The sequence below is a fragment of the Mchenga conophoros genome, linkage group LG3 (genome assembly GCF_057382185.1).
Source record: "Mchenga conophoros isolate Kocher_MC1m ecotype Shallow Benthic linkage group LG3, M_conophoros_male_GT1.1, whole genome shotgun sequence".
Lineage (NCBI taxonomy): Eukaryota > Metazoa > Chordata > Actinopteri > Cichliformes > Cichlidae > Mchenga > Mchenga conophoros.
This window is the reverse complement of record NC_140528.1, coordinates 35,715,466-35,734,540: the sequence shown is the minus strand read 5'-3', so window position 1 is coordinate 35,734,540 and position 19,075 is coordinate 35,715,466. Positions and strand designations below refer to the sequence as shown.

The window sequence follows — 19,075 nt, the reverse complement described above, 5'->3', positions numbered from 1 at the left end:
GACAGAATGTGAAAAAAAAAATCCATGAATCCACATGGTAGGATTTGTAAAGAATTTATTCGTAAATTAGGGTGGAAAATAAGTATTTGGTCACCTCAAACAAGGAAAATCTCTGGCTCTCACAGACCTGTAACGTCTTCTGTAAGAAGCTTTTCTGTCCCCCACTCGTTACCTGTATGAATGGCACCTGTTTGAACTCATCATCTGTATAAAAGACACCTGTCCACAGCCTCAAACAGCCAGACTCCAAACTCCGCCATGGCCAAGACCAAAGAGCTTTCGAAGGACACCAGGAAAAGTATTGTAGACCTGCACCAGACTGGGAAGAGTGAATCTACAATAGGCAAGCAGCTTGGTGTGAAAAAATCAACTGTGGGAGCAATCATCAGAAAATGGAAGACATACAAGACCACTGATAATCTCCCACGATCTGGGGCTCCACGCAAGATCTCATCCCGTGGGGTCAAAATGATCATGAGAACGGTGAGTAAAGATCCCAGAACCACACGGGGGGACCTGGTGAATGACCTGCAGAGAGCTGGGACCAAAGTAACAAAGGTCACCATCAGTAACACACTACAACGGCAGGGAATCAAATCCCACAGTGCCAGACGTGTTCCGCTGCTGAAGCCAGTGCATGTCCAGGCCCGTCTGAAGTTTGCCAGAGAGCACATGGATGATACAGCAGAGGATTGGGAGAATGTCATGTGGTCAGATGAAACCAAAGTAGAACTTTTTGGTATAAACTCAACTCGTCGTGTTTGGAGGACGAAGAATACTGAGTTGCATCCCAAGAACACCATACCTACTGTGAAGCATGGGGGTGGAAACATCATGCTACGGGGCTGTTTTTCTGCCAAGGGGACAGGACGACTGATCCGTGTTAAGGACAGAATGAATGGGGCCATGTATCGTGAGATTTTGAGCCAAAACCTCCTTCCATCAGTGAGAACTTTGAAGATGAAACGAGGCTGGGCCTTCCAACATGACAATGATCCAAAACACACCGCCCGGGCAACAAAGGAGTGGCTCCGTAAGAAGCATTTGAAAGTCCTGGAGTGGCCTAGCCAGTCTCCAGACCTCAACCCCATAGAAAATCTGTGGCGGGAGTTGAGAGTCCGTGTTGCTCGGCGACAGCCCCAAAACATCACTGCTCTCGAGAAGATCTGCATGGAGGAATGGGCCAAAATACCAGCTACTGTGTGCAAACCTGGTAAAGACCTATAGTAAACGTTTGACCTCTGTTATTGCCAACAAAGGTTATGTTACAAAGTATTGAGTTGTATTTTTGTTATTGACCAAATACTTATTTTCCACCCTGATTTACGAATAAATTCTTTACAAATCCTACCATGTGAATTCATGGGGTTTTTTTTCACATTCTGTCTCTCACAGTTGAAGTGTACCTCTGGTGCAAATTACTGACCTCTGTCATCATTTTAAGTGGGGGAACTTGCACAATCGGTGGCTGACTAAATACTTTTTTGCCCCACTGTAACAACAACACCTCATCTGTGCTTAGGCACTACAGAGCTTTGCATGAGAAAACGGGGAACACCGATTGTGGAGCAAGACATTATCCTAAACTGGACTAACAAAGGACCATGAGTACAACATGAAACGTACATTACATAGCGTTAGGCTGAAGTTCATTGATCATTTTAATCATAAACTTGTTGTTGAAATATTTTTATTGAACATTTTTATTTCATCTGCTGATGAAAATGTGTTGATTTATTGGTCTGTTATGAAGCTATTGCTATTTCTAATGTGTTTTATCACTTTCTGATGTTTTATTAATTAAACAATACATGTATTAATTGTTGTGTTATCCGGTGGCGCCAGTGTCCGGCAGCCTCGCCTCTGTCAGTGCGCCCCAGGGTGGCTGTGGCTACAATGTAGCTTGCCATCACCAGTGTGTGAATGTGTGTGTGAATGGGTGGATGACTGGATATGTAAAGCGCTTTGGGGTCCTTAGGGACTAGTAAAAGCGCTATATAAATACAGGCCATTTACCATTTACCATTTATAGTATTTATATATATTTATTTATAGTATAGCAAATATATTTAATTATTACTGTTTAAAACACTAATATGTGACATGTATTAGTAGTGATGTTGTGCTGAGGGTTAAAATGCCTTTTTGTCTTTTGGTAACTACAAAATGACAATAAACCATTAATATATGTCTATGCTGTGCTCGTGTTTATTTTACCCTACTCAAATTCAATTTATGATACATTTTTATTTTGAAAGATTTAAAATGGTTCTTTAAAGAACCGTTTTTAAAAAGGTTCTTTGGAAAACCATTAAAGGTTCCCCAAAGAACCATTTCTTGATGGTTCTTTGCGGCACCTTTAAAGGTTCTTCAATGAACCACTGAAAGAAATGGTTCTTCAAAGAACCATTGTTTGAAAGGTTCTTTGTGGCACCAAAAAAGGTTCTTCTATGGCATCAGTCTAAAGAACCACTTTTGGTTCCAGTTGGCACCTTTATTTTTCTGAGTGTACCCTAAATTACTAATATATCGATATTTTAATGTGAGAATCGATTCTCAAACATAAATGATTGGTATGGGAGGAATCGATATTTCATGATCGATCCGCACATCACTAGTCCCTGGCTCTTTCTCTGTCTCTCCCTCCTGCTCTGTTCCTGTGCTACTCAGGCTACATCCACACGTACCCGGGTATTTTTAAAAACTCTGTTTTTGCATTTACATGTGGATGAGGTCAACAGAGAAAACGCAGCGTTAAAGGTGTGCTCATTTTTTGACGTCACACTGTGCGCCACGTTATTGTTTCGGTGAAATGAATTTCTACAATGGCGGACGTAGACAAAATACTGTTACTGTTAATTTTACTCTCTGCAGTGTTTAAATGCTTAAATATACACACACAGTTACTGTCCCTCCACACATACGACTCAGTTCTGCTTCTATGCGCCATCTTTGTTTACTCCCACCCAGACTTATTGACTTTAGAATTTAGAATATTCTTTATTGTCATTGTCACAAGTACAATTAAATTGAAAGATGTCTCCGGTCAGTGCAACATCACGAAAGATAAATACTTAAAAACTATAATAGATATGATATAAAAGATAGAAATACATATAAAATACAGTATTCTCATACAGTAAATACACCCAAGCAATCCAGCCTAAGGCCCCATACAGACACTCAACATACGACCTAGTTGATATATCACTCAAACAATCAATCACTCAGTCAATTTGTTAGCGCATCCAACAAAACGTGTCTGAAAGCATTCCAACATCAAGGGCACAAATGACAACAGGGGCAATGAAAGTCATCTACTTTTAGTAGCATTGAGACATGATATTGCAATTGGGTAGAAACTGTGTTTGAGTCTGTTAGTCCTTGTGTATGTTGTTCTATACCGTTTACCTGAAGGCAGCAGTTCGAACATGGAGTGTCCAGGGTGTGAGGTGTCCTTTATGATGTTATGGGCTCTTTTGAGGCAGCGGGAACTGTGTAGGTCTTTCAGTTTGAGGAGAGGGCAGCCGATTGTCCTTTGGGCAGCGTTGATTACTCCCTGGAGTGCTTTCCTCTGAGCCACTGTGCAGCTAGCGTACCATACGCCTATGCAGTACGTTAGTATGCTTTCGATGGAGACTTCTGATTGGCCAACATTTCTACACGGATAGGAATATAGCACCACCTGCTGCTGTGGCATGTTCCTAGCAGCGTTTTCCTTCGTTTTTGGCTTTTATGTGTGGACGGGATTTTTTTTATTAATGAAAACGGAAAATCTTCGTTTTCAAAAATACCCGTGTACGTGTGGACGTAGCCTCAGTGTAACTACCGCCTCTCCCCCCTCTTCCCAGCGTAAAGCACAAGGCTCACATGCTGAGTGAAGCGGGAAAAAAGTGTGAGAGAGAGGGTGAGAGAAAGAAAAGAAAAAAACCACGGCTCGCGTCGTTCACGTCAAAGATCTGGCTCTAATAGCCATTTCGTTTGCGACCGACCCATCACTAATAGCAACATTATACAACTGTAATAAGTTACGTGTGTGATATTTATATTTGTGCTTTCCTCAGGAGAACAATCTGAAATAGATGAAGACCTGGTCAGCATGGTGATTGAGGACTCCCAGCCATTTAGCATTGTGGAGGAAAGGAGGTGAAGTGTTTGCTATGTGCCAGGGAGCTGGGATATAACAACACCTCATCCATGCTTAGGCACTACAGAGCTTTGCATGAGAATAAGGGGAGCACCGATTGTGGAGCAAGACCAGGTGAGCCATCAAATGCAATGATAATATAGGATGCAGTAATGTTACTAAATGATATAACAATATTATACAGCTGTTATAAGTTACATGTGTGATATTTATATTTGTGCTTTGTCTTTATTGTGTTTCCTCAAGAGAACAATCTCCAATAGATGGAGACCTGGTTAGCATGGTGATTGAGGACTCCCAGCCATTTAGCATTGTGGAGGACAAATGATTCAAAAGATTTGTTAAATCATTAAATCCTAGCTATTTTTTCCCCACTAAAAAGGTCATAAAAGAAGTGAAAATGTAGTTTTTACATAATTTAAATTGAACAGGCAGGACTGTGTAGCTGTTCATACCTCAACGTTACAAAAGCACAACCACTGTCCACACCCCAACCACACCTCACCTCACAGTAAATGATCATTTCCATTTTAAGCATTTCCAAATAATCATTTTCCATACTGCCAGTATAAATATACACAGTGTACTGCCATCACTACAATATACATGTTTTACACACTCCTTTTGTTGTTGACATTTACAGGCTGTGTGCAAAAGGCCACACTCTTCAAATTCATGCCAACTAATATTTTTACGTCCAGTAGGTGTCCTACTAGAGCAAATGAAGCTTCAAGAAGCTTTGCGCTGGGATGAACCAATTGGATGAAAAGCTTCAGTGCTTCATGAAGTTTCATCTGCCCATCACTATCAATAACCTTTTAAATATAATTTGAAAGAAGCTGAAAGATACAATACCAAAAGTAGACCTGGAGTGTGTGGTACATTTTCCAACATATATGGGAGGAAAAGGTAAAAGGCAAAAACGCGGCTGTGTGCACGCAGGAGAAGGACCCAAACGCAAAATTCACCACACAGGAATTAAACTCAAAAAGCTGCTTTATTGCAGAACGGCACAAAAAATATAACAAAACTAAACTGAGACAAGGATAACTATCACACAGGGAAACACAGCCATGAGAGAGACTATGATACTGACAAAGAGAAACACAGGGGTTAAATATATTGGGGGATAACGAGGTAATGAGACAGAGAAGGAGAGCACAGCTGGGAGTAATCAGGCTGGACGAGACAAGAGAAGCAAAACTAGAAACACTGACATGAGACACGGACCTTCAAAGTAAAACAGGAAACACACTGAACTCTAGACATGTAAACTTAACAGCAACTGGGGAGACAGAACATAGGGACCTGAAACATGGTACAGAAAGGCACAGTAGACACAACATGGAACACAGGGAAGCCATATTACAAAACCTAAGAAATAAACCTATGATAACCATAACTGAAAACCTAGGGAAATAACAAACACAGTACAACAAAGGACTCAAAACATAAACCATAATATAAAAAACACAAGAACAGAAAGACCCAGAACCGTGACAGCAAAAACTATTATCATAACAATAACTCTGAATATGCTAGAGTTTGCTCCCAGCCACTAAAGTTCAATTGAAGTTAACTTTACAGATACGAGAACAGCCAGAATCATTGCAGCTGATATCCTGATCAAATTTGAAATCAGGTAAGGTTTGGGGCTCTCATGGACCTATTTATGGCTGATATTTTTATAGTTATCAACCATCAAAGCAAAAGCAGAAGGACAGTGTCAAAGCTTTTAAAAGAGACACTGCAGAACAAAAACAAGAGACTAGAGCCTATCAGGAAAACTAGTGAGTGGACCTCTGATTCAAGAATTTCTACCAAACTACAACTGCAGCTGAACAAATGAGCTGTTGGTGGAACTTTACACTCTGAAATATTTAAAGGTTTAAAGGATGAGACAGCTCAGCACAGCATGTTATTAACTTCACACATGAAGTGGTTCAGTCCAGTCAGTCTTCAGTTTTGCAGCCACCGTCCACATCCTGCTTCTTTGACTGGTCGTCACGGTAACTCTGGACTTTCCTCCAACGAATCCTGAAGTCTCTCAGTCCTTCTGACAGCATGAGGCCTGACAGCTGGACAAAATGTGCAGATGATGACAAACATGAAGCATAGTTTGAACTTGTGTCAAGTTTGTGTTGGTGACTGAACTGCTGACCTGCTGTGAAACCTGCTGCTGGATCTCTGTGCTGTGCATGTCTGCCTCTGACTGAAGCTTCATTTTCACCACTGTTTGCTTTGTCACTGCTAAAAATGAACCACATATAACAACACAAACATTAGTGTTTTACATGATGACAGGATCTTACAGTGTTTGCATTCTGGACCTCACCTGTGAAACAGAAAAAACTGAATCTGGTGGTGCAGAGGCCATCTTCCCATGTCCCGGTCTTTAAATAAAATGCTCCACAGTACTCAGTGTGATAATAGTTTCTAGGCTCAAAAGGCGCCCAGTTAGTGAATGTGGAGGTGGTGTTGTCAGACCAGAAGGCCCAGGGATCCCTGTAGAGACCAATCCACACATACTGAACCCCTGATCCATTCAAAGTGAGCGTGATGTTGGATTTCTCCTCTTTGCTTCTTATACTGGTCAGGTCTGTGTGGTATGTCCTGCAGTACGACTGAGCCGCTGACCAGGAGCGGCTCTCCTTCACTAAGATGTAACTTGTGTTTTTGGCTGCAAAAAAGGATGAATTGAAACACACATTCTGAATCTCATAAAATTGTAGGGATATCAAGGGCAACAAATCTTTTTCCTACCATTGTAACACAGGAAAGGGTAAGAATCTCCACAGGGTCTATCATCCATCTGTGTTTGTCCCTGAAGAGCCACACAGTATTGATTTGCATTTACACAGTTTGGTTGGCCGTTAGCCCAGATCAAAAATTCATGTGTGCTGCCAACATAAAAAAGTTTTCCCTCCATGGACCACTTCCAGCTGTAAGGATCATCATAGAGCCCTATCCAAGCCCAAGTATTGGTCTTTGGTGAAATTGAAACAAGCAGTTGGTTGATGTCGCTGTTGTAAATGGTGACCAAGTCAGTGAAGTGTTCTCTGCAGTAACTCTGAGCTTCAGTCCAGGTCATCGGCTGGTTCACAAAGTGGTATTCTCTGGAGTGGGGAGGAAGAGTGGAAAGTCCTCCTGAGAAAAATAAAACAAAGGTTTTTTTATAGTGGAAACTGGGCGAATCACTGAAAAAGACAAATTTACAAAAATAAAAATTACAACCATTTAAATAGTCATATTATATGGAGACTAACTAGAGGTGGGAAGTTACAAAGTAACTTACAAACATAAAAGATAGTTCTGTGCTGTGTTTATCACCAGGGCTTACGCCACACAAGCAGATGAAAGAGGTAAAAACATGTAGTTTATATTGGGGATAGATGATGAATGGGAGGGAGAGCCTTCAGCTTTCAGGCCCCTCTTCTGTGGAACCAGCTTTCAGTTTGGATTCAGGAGACAGACACTATCTCTACTTTCAAGATTAGGTTTCAACCTTTACTTTCCTTGAAAGATGGCCGCCTCTCCCTGATCCTGGTTCTGTTGGAGTTAAAAAATTTAGTTTTCCAACCCCTACTGTTGCCAAATTGCTTGCTCATTCATAGAGAGTCATATGATTGTTGGGTTCTTGTCACAAATTTGTTACAATGTATTATTGTAGGGTCTACCCTACAATATAAAGCTACAATGTTTCAGTAAAGAGTGACTTGTACTTCTGGCCCGTTAAGCAACGGTTTAACACATTTCACTGCAAACTATAAAAGGAATCTGGATTTAAATAGAACATTGTGTTGAATTAAGTGTAGGAAGCACTAGTATACAGTGTCTATGGAACAAATCTCCTTCAACGTTCACAATGACCAAAGTGAGGACTACAGGCATTTCTCTCAGTCAGCTGATTGTGTTTAGGGAAAAAAGCAGCTAAATACACTGAGACTGCTCCACGTTGCTAGTGAGTTAACTTTGGATGTCTGTAGGTTTTGTCAAACTTGGAGTGAACAAAAGCAGCAAAACAGTAAAAGATGCAGACAGTGAAATTCTGATTTATTTCATGAATACAATGAAACATTTTACAGTCAACAGAAGAAAGTAGCATATATGATAAATGGATACTACAACATAACACGGACAGTGAGAAGTAAAACTCATCGTCTTACCAGATGCTATATTCTTTAAACCTAAAATAAACCACTGAAATTAGAGTTTAGTGTTGTGAGTCATCTATTAAAAACATTAGGTTCTTGTTTCACAATGTGCATGAACTCAAAAGTTTCATATTTATAAACTATCGAAAAGAATACTGTCACGATCCTGGGTCTTTTGACCCAGCGTTTTGAGTTTTAGTTTATGTTTAAACCCTTCAGGTTTTCTAAGTTCATTTTTTATTATGCCTAGGTTGTTATAGTTCTTTGTTATTAGATTCCCCTTGTGTCTTCCACCCATGTTAAGTGTCCCTTGCACTTCATGTGTTTCATGTCTGTGTCTTACGTTGTAGTTCAGGTTGTCATGTCTGCGTCTTATGTTTCCTGTTTTATTTTGAAGAGGTCTGGTGTTCCTGTGTTCATCGTGTTTAGTTTTACTCTTCCACTGTGACGTCGTTATGTTCATGTGTGTCAGCTGTCCCCCATGTGTTCCCACTTCTCTCATTAGCCTCCTGTGTGTATTTAGTCTGTGCGTTCTCATTCAGTCTTTGTTGGATCGTCTGTGTTGTTCCCGTGCCAAGTCCTGCGTTCAGGTTTTCATTCATATATATAAAACACCCAGCACGCCCCTGCGGGCGGTTTATCCTTCAAGCTCGGGTCCTCTACCAGAGGCCTGGGAGCTTGAGGGTCCTGCGCAGTATCTTAGCTGTTCCCAGGACTGCGCTCTTCTGGACAGAGATCTCCAATGTTGTTCCCGGGATCTGCTGGAGCCACTCGCCTAGCTTGGGAGTCACCGCACCTAGTGCTCCGATTACCACGGGGACCACCGTTACCTTCACCCTCCACATCCTCTCGAGCTCTTCTCTGAGCCCTTGGTATTTCTCCAGCTTCTCGTGTTCCTTCTTCCTGATATTGCTGTCATTCGGAACCGCTACATCGATCACTACGGCCGTCTTCTTCTGTTTGTCTACCACCACTATGTCCGGTTGGTTAGCCACCACCATTTTGTCCGTCTGTATCTGGAAGTCCCACAGGATCTTAGCTCGGTCATTCTCCACCACCCTTGGGGGCATCTCCCATTTTGACCTCGGGACTTCCAGGTTATACTCGGCACAGATGTTCCTGTACACTATGCCGGCCACTTGGTTATGGCGTTCCATGTATGCCTTGCAGTGGCGGCTGGCCCATAGGGGGCGCTCGGGCTCCGCCCCCCCAAATGTGGAGGAGTAAAAATATATATTTTTAAAAAATTCATCAATGATAGTTTTACTATGTGTGTGCCCATATACAGCCAGGCGTATTTTAACATTTTCACCAGCTGACTCATTAAAGTTCAACCAACAAACGGTGTTTTTCTTCTTCTGGGGCGCTCGTCAAAGCGCCCTTGATATGCAGCGAAATAGCCTATCATTAAATGGTTGCCAGGGGAAAATAATAAATATTTGACCTATCAGCGTCGCTGAATTAAATGGTTTGGGGGCGCTTAAAATTGCGCCCCTGCAGAAAACGCGCGAAGATTTGCTGTTCTAGAATTTTACCTCAGTCAGTAGCCTAAGTGAGCTATAAGGTCAGAGAGAGACGATGGCAGCGGTATTGTTAACGGTTGAGGCACAGCCTCCCCCAAATTCGGTTAGATCGCTTCTAACCTACCCTTTTGCCAGAAGGACAATGGCAGAAAAACTGCAAGATAAAGAGTTGGGACCTGACAAGCCCGAAATTCAACTAACCCAGGCAACGAAGGAGAAGTCAAAAGCATACAACAGGACTTTTTGTCGGAGTTGGTTCCAGCGCAAGTCGTGGCTGACAGGCTGTGGAACAGCTAATGCACTTTTTTGTTTCCCGTGCATACTGTTCAAAAGTGACAAGTGTGATTTGACGTGGACACAATCTGGACAAACCGACTTAAAGCACCTCTCCGAACGAATCAAGAAACATGAAAGCTCACGAGTTCATATGGACAACAGTGTAAAGCTAGCTGTGCTAGGGAAAACTAGCATAGCGGCGCAGCTAGATGATGGACATCGGATTGCTTTAAGAAGGCACAACGAAGAGGTAGATAAAAACCGTCATATTTTATCTAAAATCATCGATTGTATTAAGTTTTGTGGTGCTTTTGAGCTAGCAATGCGGGGACATGATGAAAGTGATTCCTCAGACAATCCAGGGATTTTTAGAGGTTTAGTCGACTTGATGGCATCAATTGATCACGACTTGAGGCAACACCTTGAAAATGCTACTGTATTTAAAGGCACCTCGAAAACAGTCCAGAACGAGATCCTGGATTGCATGTTGGCAGTTCTGAGAGAAAGGATCGTGGAAGAAGTAAAGGCAGCGAAGTTTTTAGCCATTCAAGCTGATGAAACCACTGACATTTCTACACACTGTCAGTTAGTCATGGTGCTAAGATACATTGACCAACGAAACCGTATTCAAGAGCGTTTTTTTGAATTCATCAAGCTACCCAATGCTTGTGCAGATGCAATAGCCAGTGCCTTATCGGAGAGGCTGCGCTTCATCCTCCCCCAGGGACAAGAGAGAAAGTTGATCGCCCAGGCCTACGATGGGGCCGCTGTAATGAGGGGTACCACTGGAGGAGTGCAGCGTAAGATACAGGACATTTATGCTAACGCTCACTACGTACATTGTTATGCCCATCAGTTAAACCTGGTAATGCAACAAGCAACCTCCCACATCCCTCAAATCAGTCACTTTTTTTCCGACATAGCAGGATTCGCTTCTTTTTTTACTAAATCGAGCAAGAGGACTGCAGTGCTTGACGAGGTGGTGGCGCACCGACTTCCAAGTGCATCGGCAACCCGTTGGAACTTCAACAGTCGTGCTGTGAATACAGTGTATGAACATAAAGACGATCTGGTGAGGTGTTTTCAGACCATCCGTAACAGTGAAGGATTTGATGCCCCTACAAAGAGAGATGCCGGTGGTTTCGTGAGAATGCTGGAAGACGAAGCTTTCTGTTTTTTCCTGGCCTTGTTTCACAAGATAATGCCACATGTAGACATGCTGTATAACCACCTACAGAAGAGAAACATCGATTCTGTCACCATCGCAGGGATCACCCAGACATTCATCAGCCGCATGCAGGCTATCAGGTAGGCATAAAAGCATAAATATGTAACCTAGAATAAATGTTAATTATCTATGCATAGATTCTATCAAATTCTCTGCATATATTCTGTGTTCTGTGACTTAAATGTTTAATGGAATTCAGATAATTTTGATTTATATCAGCCTTTGAAGTAATTTTATGAAAAATATTTGATTAAGTATATTTGATGAAGTATATTCCCAGTAATGATTTGATGTAGCCTATACCATAGGCTATTTCCTGAAATTATGGCCAGGGCCTTTATTTACTTGCACTGGTTTTCCCCCAGCCATTAAACCAGGTCCGGTTATTAATTAAATCCGGTAATTCCCGGTAATTAGAACACAACCTTTGTTTGGTTTGTGTTTGGTTAATATATCCCTATTCAGTTTTCAGAAGCCATTAATGAAACTTATGTATTGGATCAGGGAGGCACTTCCTAATCTGGTTGTGGATGAGGAGTACAGGGGACCTGTTCAAGACCCACCCACAAAGAGACGGAGAACATTGGGGGAAGACAGGCAACACCATTTGGCACTGGAGGTAAGCACTAGCTGCTTGGTCTGATTTAAATCGGATCATCAGATAAAATCTAATGACGATGCTGTCAGATGTCATTTGATATAGTGGTCATGACTGTTTTGTTTTGTTATGGACAGATTTTTTTTTTCAGAATAATGATTAACATGAGACATGTGCCAAAGTCTTACCACTGAATCTAACTCTTACCAATTATATATTATTGGATAGGTGTGCGACACCATTATGAGCCATGCCAAGGAGAGGTTTTCTTTCACCAAGCACCTTGTCAGCGCCACTCTGTTGCAAGGAGACTTGTTCCAACAACACAGCAAAAATTTTCCAGATGCAGCACTACAAACCACAGTGGAAGCCTATCCCTCATTGGACAAAGCCAGACTTAAAACAGAACTGTCCCTGATCTACGACAACGAGGAGTTTCAGAGTTGTAGTGGTGCGCTGGCGCTCTATCAGGTTCTGATGGAAAACAACCTTCAAGACACATTCACCGAAACTGTAAGTCTTCTTAACATCCTCATCACCACACCAATGACAACATCAGAATCGGAGAGGTGTTTCTCTACTTTAAAGAGGATAAAAACTTTCCTGAGAAACAATATGGCTCAGGATCGGCTCAACGCTCTGGCTATGCTGTCCATAGAGAAAAAACTCACACAAGAACTTCCTGATTTCAACACCAGGGTCATCGAGAAATTTGCCACTCAGAAAGACAGACGAGCAAAGTTCTTGTACAAATAAGAACCCTTAACCATATTTACTCTCTTTCTCCATCCCTCTCTCTTTCTCTCTTTAGCCCACCCCCCCAATCAGTTTACAGTTGTTGTTTTCAATAGTTATTTTTCATTCATTCAAAAAAAAAAAAAAAAAATCTGTTCATGTTCATTTTTACAAATCTATACAAATGGCCAGAATATGGTTGTTCATTTTTACAAATCTATACAAATGGCCAGAATATGGTTGTTCATTTTAAATTTAAATTAAAATTGTGTTGTTTGATGTACTCATTAAATGGGTCATTTTAGTCGATATCATAAAAATTGCCCCCCCTGAGATTTTTTTCAGGAGCCGCCACTGATGCCTTGCCTGCTAGCATCTTGCACCCTGCTATATATATATATATATATATATATATATATATATATATATATATATATATATATATATATATATATATATATATATATATATATATATATATATATATATATATATATATATATATATATGCTCATCATCATTGCCATGTTTAGTAGTGATGGCCAAATGAAGCTTTCTGAAGTACTGAAGCTTGTATTGAAAAATAGTTCACTACTCGAAGCTTTTCAACACAGTCCTCTCTGGTGACATCTGGTGGCCAAAAATATGAAGAGCAACTTGAATCCACAAAATAAAACCGCTTCATTATGATTGCCCACTCTACAGAGTGGAATTCTGTCTGATATTGGGCCTCCGTTGTGTTGCTTTGAACGTGTATTCTTTGGTGGTTAAAAAAATGTGGTTTATTTGTTTAATAAATAATTTTGACCAGTAAACTCTCCTTGTTCAAACATGCACCATGGTGTGGTCTTTCTTTGCTTGTGACTTATTGATGTTGGTAAATACAATAATTGAAAAATACCACATTACACAAAATATACATATAATAATGTACAACACATTATGGAGTATGCTTCTGCTCTGAGGTCCTGCCTCCTTGTACTTGTGCAATTAACCGCTAGACAGGTGTATTTATAAATAATATTATATTAGGGAAATTTTCCCAGACATATTTTTGACCTGGGGGTAGAATTGATTGTGAAATGGAAAGGAAAATGCTTATGAACTTGGAAATTAAAAACATGATGCATTTAAAGTAGCCCTTTTCCATTTTTATTTAAGAAGGGAATTTGTTCTAGTGTGTGATGGCCGAACCTGTTCCTTTTCGTGGAGATAATTTCTCCTGCCTTAAGGGAAATCCCTTCACATGGAACAGAGGAGGCTGGAGTGCACAGAAACTGGTAGAGATGCAGTTTTACAGTCTACCTGGGCCCCACCAACTATCAGCTAAAGAGAATAAATAAATGAAATTGCTGCACATTTGGCAGACTAACATTTTCAGATTAATTAAACAATAAAATATATATTTTTACAACATTACATGTAAAGAGTAAAGTGGAAGTTTTTCTAAAGTTATTTAATGATATTTATATTATGGAAGCAGATTTTTGACATTTTACCTTTTTCCCGTTTTCAGATATAATAAACACGCACAAAACAAAAGCAAACGGCCAGAACACAAAGCTGGAAAACCCACCCGATTGACAAAAATCAACTCAATATTCTCCCACACAACAGATGTTAGAATGTCTGCACCTGGGTCCAGTCTTCAAACTCCACGCAGTTTGCCTCGGCAAACTGTGACAAATACATTTATTTCGATATATGAACTACACTTCTTGTAAAAGAAAAGCTGATTGGAAATGCATTCAAAAAAAGCTCCTGCCATGACCTTCCTTCTGCAAGCACACACTCACATAGTAGCACATGCAGCATCTCACTCACACATGCACACACACATGTCACGTTTTAAGCGCGGTTTGAATAATCAGCGCTGACAGACATTTATGAAGCGCAGGCTATAACAGACATGCTTACCGTGTGAAAGGACCGCGGATGTCTTGGAGCAGAGCAACACGTTGTATTGTTGGTATTCTCTTTTGCATAAACAACAACCGACTGTCAGAAACGCTCTGTCTGGGTAACAAAATCGGCTCCAACGCGCGCCCAGGCATCAACCGGTCTTTCCACCGGCTGGCTTGACCCTCAGCTTTCATGCTGGGATCTGCAGCACAACCTCGCACTGTCCCCTGGGGCACGGCAAAAGTTGTAAGTCCTAGTTTGTGTCTTCACTGCTCCCAGAGAAATAACAATTAAAGAAAGGGCTTCAACACGAATTGTCCACAAGCACGTTCATTTTCAGAAGTAAACAAAAAAACTTGCACCAGCCATACTGTTCATAGCCACAGGAGAGAAAGCTGAAAACTTCCCAGAAACTGAAATTGTAATAAATTGATCAAGCTAAAGCTGCCTCTACATCATTTTGGAAAGTTCCCGAGCCTTTATAGCCAAACAAACTCTGTGCGAGACAAATAATATGTAGAATTAAACATCTACAGTTTATTGAGACACACAGGTCAGTACCTCGCTATTGTCTCTAAACATTAAGATCCATAAAAAATCAGTTTTATCAACAGAGGACACATGAAAGGAGCAAAGCTAACAGTTCTGAAGAGCGGTGCACGCTCTCATTTCACAAGTTGGCCTACATTTTCCAGAAAGACGACACAGTGAAAACCTGTAAAAATACTGAATTAAAAAAAAAGGTTCACACTATGTTTCACCAAGTTAAAAACAAATCCAGCGAAGCTGCTTCTAACACAAACAGTTATCTTTCAGATCAATGGCTAAAGAGCACCATTAAAAAAATTTGATCCTGCATTTACAAAAGTAATTCCTGTTTGTATAAATTCACACTGAAAATATCACTTTATAAAACAGATAAATCTAATTAAAATGCGCCCCCCAATACTTACTCTCCCCACTCCACCGCTCTGTCTCTATCTCCCTTTCTGCTGTTCGTGTTGTGTTGATTGGAAACACGCCTGAGCTATATGGTAATGTTCAATCATATGTTACATGCAGCAAGCCTTTTTCTCCAGTCAATAGCATGAGGGAGAGATATTGCGGGAGTTTTCTTCGGCTCTGATGGCCTCGATTGAGCAAGTAAAACAGTGTGCACCTGATGTTAAGGCTAAGCTTGTGCACACTTTCAGTGGCTGCGGCAGTGGCTAGGTGGGAACACCCTCGCCAAGTGTCTAAGCTGCGGTTGTTTAGTTACTACGAGCACTTTGTACGGTGGTTTGCCATGTTGGCTGTTCCCCTACATAAATTGATGGCTTACTTGGCTGGCAAGTAGGTCAAAGTGGGGATCAGGAGAGGTCGTGAGCACTCCCTGGACATGCGAGCATGAAGAGAGTTTTGAGGTCCTAAAGTTAAAGTTGGTATCTGCTCCTGTATTGGAGTACTCAGACTTCAAACGTCTTTTCATTTTAGAGATTGACGGCAACCACAGTGGCTTCCTGATACAACTCTCCCCTTTAATCTGGGCTTGGAACCAGCACTAGCAATACCTCGCGATGCGGTTAATATCAGTACTAATTAGAATGAGGAGAAAAACAACTAGAAAAAGAAACATATTGATCCCTAATGATGCAGCCGAAGGATGAAGTTTGTTAGATTTAATATTACAGAAAAAACTGCAAAGATTTTCAATAAATCAAAGATATAAATGTGAAAAAATAAAGAACTTATATTTAAAATGAATGCAGGTATTGCGGTATGAGAAAATAAAGATTTTCTCTGTGTGTTAGATGTGTTAATAAATATCTAATTTTAAAAAATTAACATGCAATCTGATTACCCAAATAACATCAGTTTTTTTCCCCATTATGATCATGGGTTATAATTCAAATGTTTAAAATATTAATATTACTGACCTGAGAGCAGCAGGATGAGCAGTAAACAGGTTTCTTCCATTCTGGGCATCTGTACAACAGATATAGTCATCATGATTATTATTGTACCATAATTATTATCACCCATTCTTGTCATTTAAGATTCATTAAAAACTAAAAAAACTGTTGGACATTATGAACAATGCCAGGCATCCTCTGCACACGGCCATTAACAACCAGAAGAGTCTGTTCAGTGACAGGTTGCTTCTCCCCAAGACAAGAACTAACAGACTTAAAAACTCTTTTGTCCCACACGCCATCAGACTGTTTAACTCCTCTCTGGAGGGGAGAGGGAGGGGAGACAGGAGGACAAAGGAGGGGGGAACAACTAAGCTGTAGTGCCTCTTCACCTCACTGTGCAATACCTTTTGTTAATAGTCAACGGTGCAATAGACTCCATACTTGAAATGTGCAATTCACTTGTATTTTTATTTTTATTCCTATTTATTCTATTTATCCCCTTCGTATATTTTATTTATATATGTCTCTGCATTTATATGTGTGTGTGTGTGTGTGTGTGTGTGTGTGTGTGTGTATATATATATAATATTCTGTAACTGTAACTTCTGTCGGTGCTGTGCTTTTGGAAACCGAATGTCCCAGAGGAACCCACCCGAGGGATTAATAAAGTTTTATCTTATCTTATCATTATCTCCAGTAAAACAAAGTAATGTATAATAGGTTTCTTAGTACATCTTCTTTGGCATCCTCTTAGCTTGACATTGTTATTTAAATGGTCTGTACTTGTATAGCGCTTAAAAAAAAAAAGAAAAAAAAAAAAAGGTTTCTTAGTACATAGTTTGGTGCGCATGTCTACAATAATTACATGCAATATTTTTTGAATATTTAAAATCTATAATCTGTAGATCTATAGTCTTGACACAATTGGACACCCAAAGCCTGTCTATTTCAAAATGTTTAAATCAGAGTGATAGATTAATGACGACTTACCTGACAACTTATCTTTTCATCTGCTGACTGAAGCTGATGTTCAAAGAGGTTTTTCTTTGTTCTTCACACATATTTTACTGTCAAATTAGGACACGTGTACGGAGTGAACTTCCTGCAGAATTTGTGTGTCCCTAACTGATTAATTTAAAACAAAAATACAAGTTTACTTTCTGACAGTAGAGAATGAGACACCTTTCCTGGCCTAAGGACGGTGAATCTTATTTTATCTCTTTAATATTGCTTCTATTTTTTCTGCAGGAATGTACAATGTAATAGATATATTGACTTTGTAGGGTCATGTGACCCTACCAAAGTTCCTTTGAAACAAAAATGATAGGCCTCAGGGCTTAACGAAACATGTGAAGGTGACCAAAAGGTGACTCTGTCTCACCAAAATGCAAATCATTAGGAAAATCAAGTTAGTTGAATAGGAAACAAATGGAAATAAGCTTGTGCAGGTTCTGGGAACAGACAACAGAGGTGATGGTAACAAGGTGCTAGTGGCTTAACAAAATGTCATCTTTAAAGTATAGGGGCTGATTACACAGTAATAGATATAGTAATGTCTACATTAGAAGATTACCACTGTGTTAGCATTGTCAGTAAACTGGATGCAGTTACATTATCAGACTATGGCAATGGCTGCACCAAAGCCCCTGTAGAACCGTGTAATCCATTAACTATCAAATGCATGTATCCTCTGACAACTGAGTTTTTGAGCCCTGAGGTTCTGAGGTAATACTAAATCCTGTTCAAGTACAGCAACACAAATGCATTGTAATTACTGTAATTATCAGGATGTCCTAAAAACTCCCCGAAAAGCCTTCAGTTAATCCAAAATGCTGCAGCAAGAGTACTGACAGGGACTAGAAAGAGAGAGCAGATTTCTCCTGTATTCTCCAACAACGATGAGGCGGCCTACATGGACAAAGTGAAGAATCTGGCATCAAGACCAAGGAGCTGGTGGTGCTTTTTTTTTGTGTCCCGTTTGGATCTTTAGCCATCAGAATTGTTGTCTTAAGGCCAAGAAAGATGCCAAGCAGATTTATTTTACCAAGTGGATCATCATGGCCTTGCCATATTGGTCCATTTGATTGACCTTTATTATAATTATGAATTTATTTTATTTTCAGTTGCTACAAACGGGACAGACATGACTGGGGGATAGGACAGGGGGAAAGAATGAAAGAAAGAGAGGGAGAGAAAGAAAACCAAAGGGGAGAAGAGACGGTGAGAAGGGGGGGAAGAGAGAAAAAAAACAAACAAACAAAAAAAACAAAACTCCTGGGTCACCTGTATGGAGAAAAAAAACAGAGGAAGCAGCAAACAACAAAGAGCAACATAATAAGAAAAAAAAAAGCACCATCACAATAAACTAGCTAGCCGTCGATATCAATAGTTACTAAATAATAAGCGATATTGTGCAGCACGCAAGATAGACAGCGCACAATGTGCTTTGAGGCAGCAGCCAAGAAAGCTGTAGTCCGCGTCTGTGAATACCCATGTGTACACCTGTGTGCATACCTGTGTGGATCAGCATGCTTGTATTCCAAAGGTTTCTCCATGTAATGATCTGCTAGGGAGTGTGGGGAGCCACAGCCCCGTCCTTCACAATTCTGTCTGATAC

At 40.4% G+C, this 19,075-nt stretch overlaps 2 protein-coding genes across 2 annotated transcripts; one reads left to right on the top strand and one right to left on the bottom strand.

Moving 5' to 3' along the window:
* Window positions 1-5,900: 5,900 nt before the first annotated feature.
* Window positions 5,901-16,525, bottom strand: LOC146578389 (putative C-type lectin domain family 20 member A). Its single transcript, XM_085259279.1, has 5 exons — window positions 16,480-16,525; window positions 6,911-7,294; window positions 6,483-6,827; window positions 6,309-6,397; window positions 5,901-6,225 (listed from the first exon to the last, which is right to left on the bottom strand). Exons 1-5 carry the CDS (start codon window positions 16,517-16,519, stop codon window positions 6,100-6,102), a joined length of 984 nt encoding a protein of 327 aa, XP_085115405.1. The 5' UTR covers window positions 16,520-16,525; the 3' UTR covers window positions 5,901-6,099.
* Window positions 10,005-12,983, top strand: LOC146578390 (zinc finger MYM-type protein 1-like). The gene is made up of 3 exons (XM_085259015.1): window positions 10,005-11,408; window positions 11,833-11,947; window positions 12,155-12,983. Exons 1-3 carry the CDS (start codon window positions 10,252-10,254, stop codon window positions 12,680-12,682), a joined length of 1,800 nt encoding a protein of 599 aa, XP_085115141.1. The 5' UTR covers window positions 10,005-10,251; the 3' UTR covers window positions 12,683-12,983.
* Window positions 16,526-19,075: the final 2,550 nt, after the last annotated feature.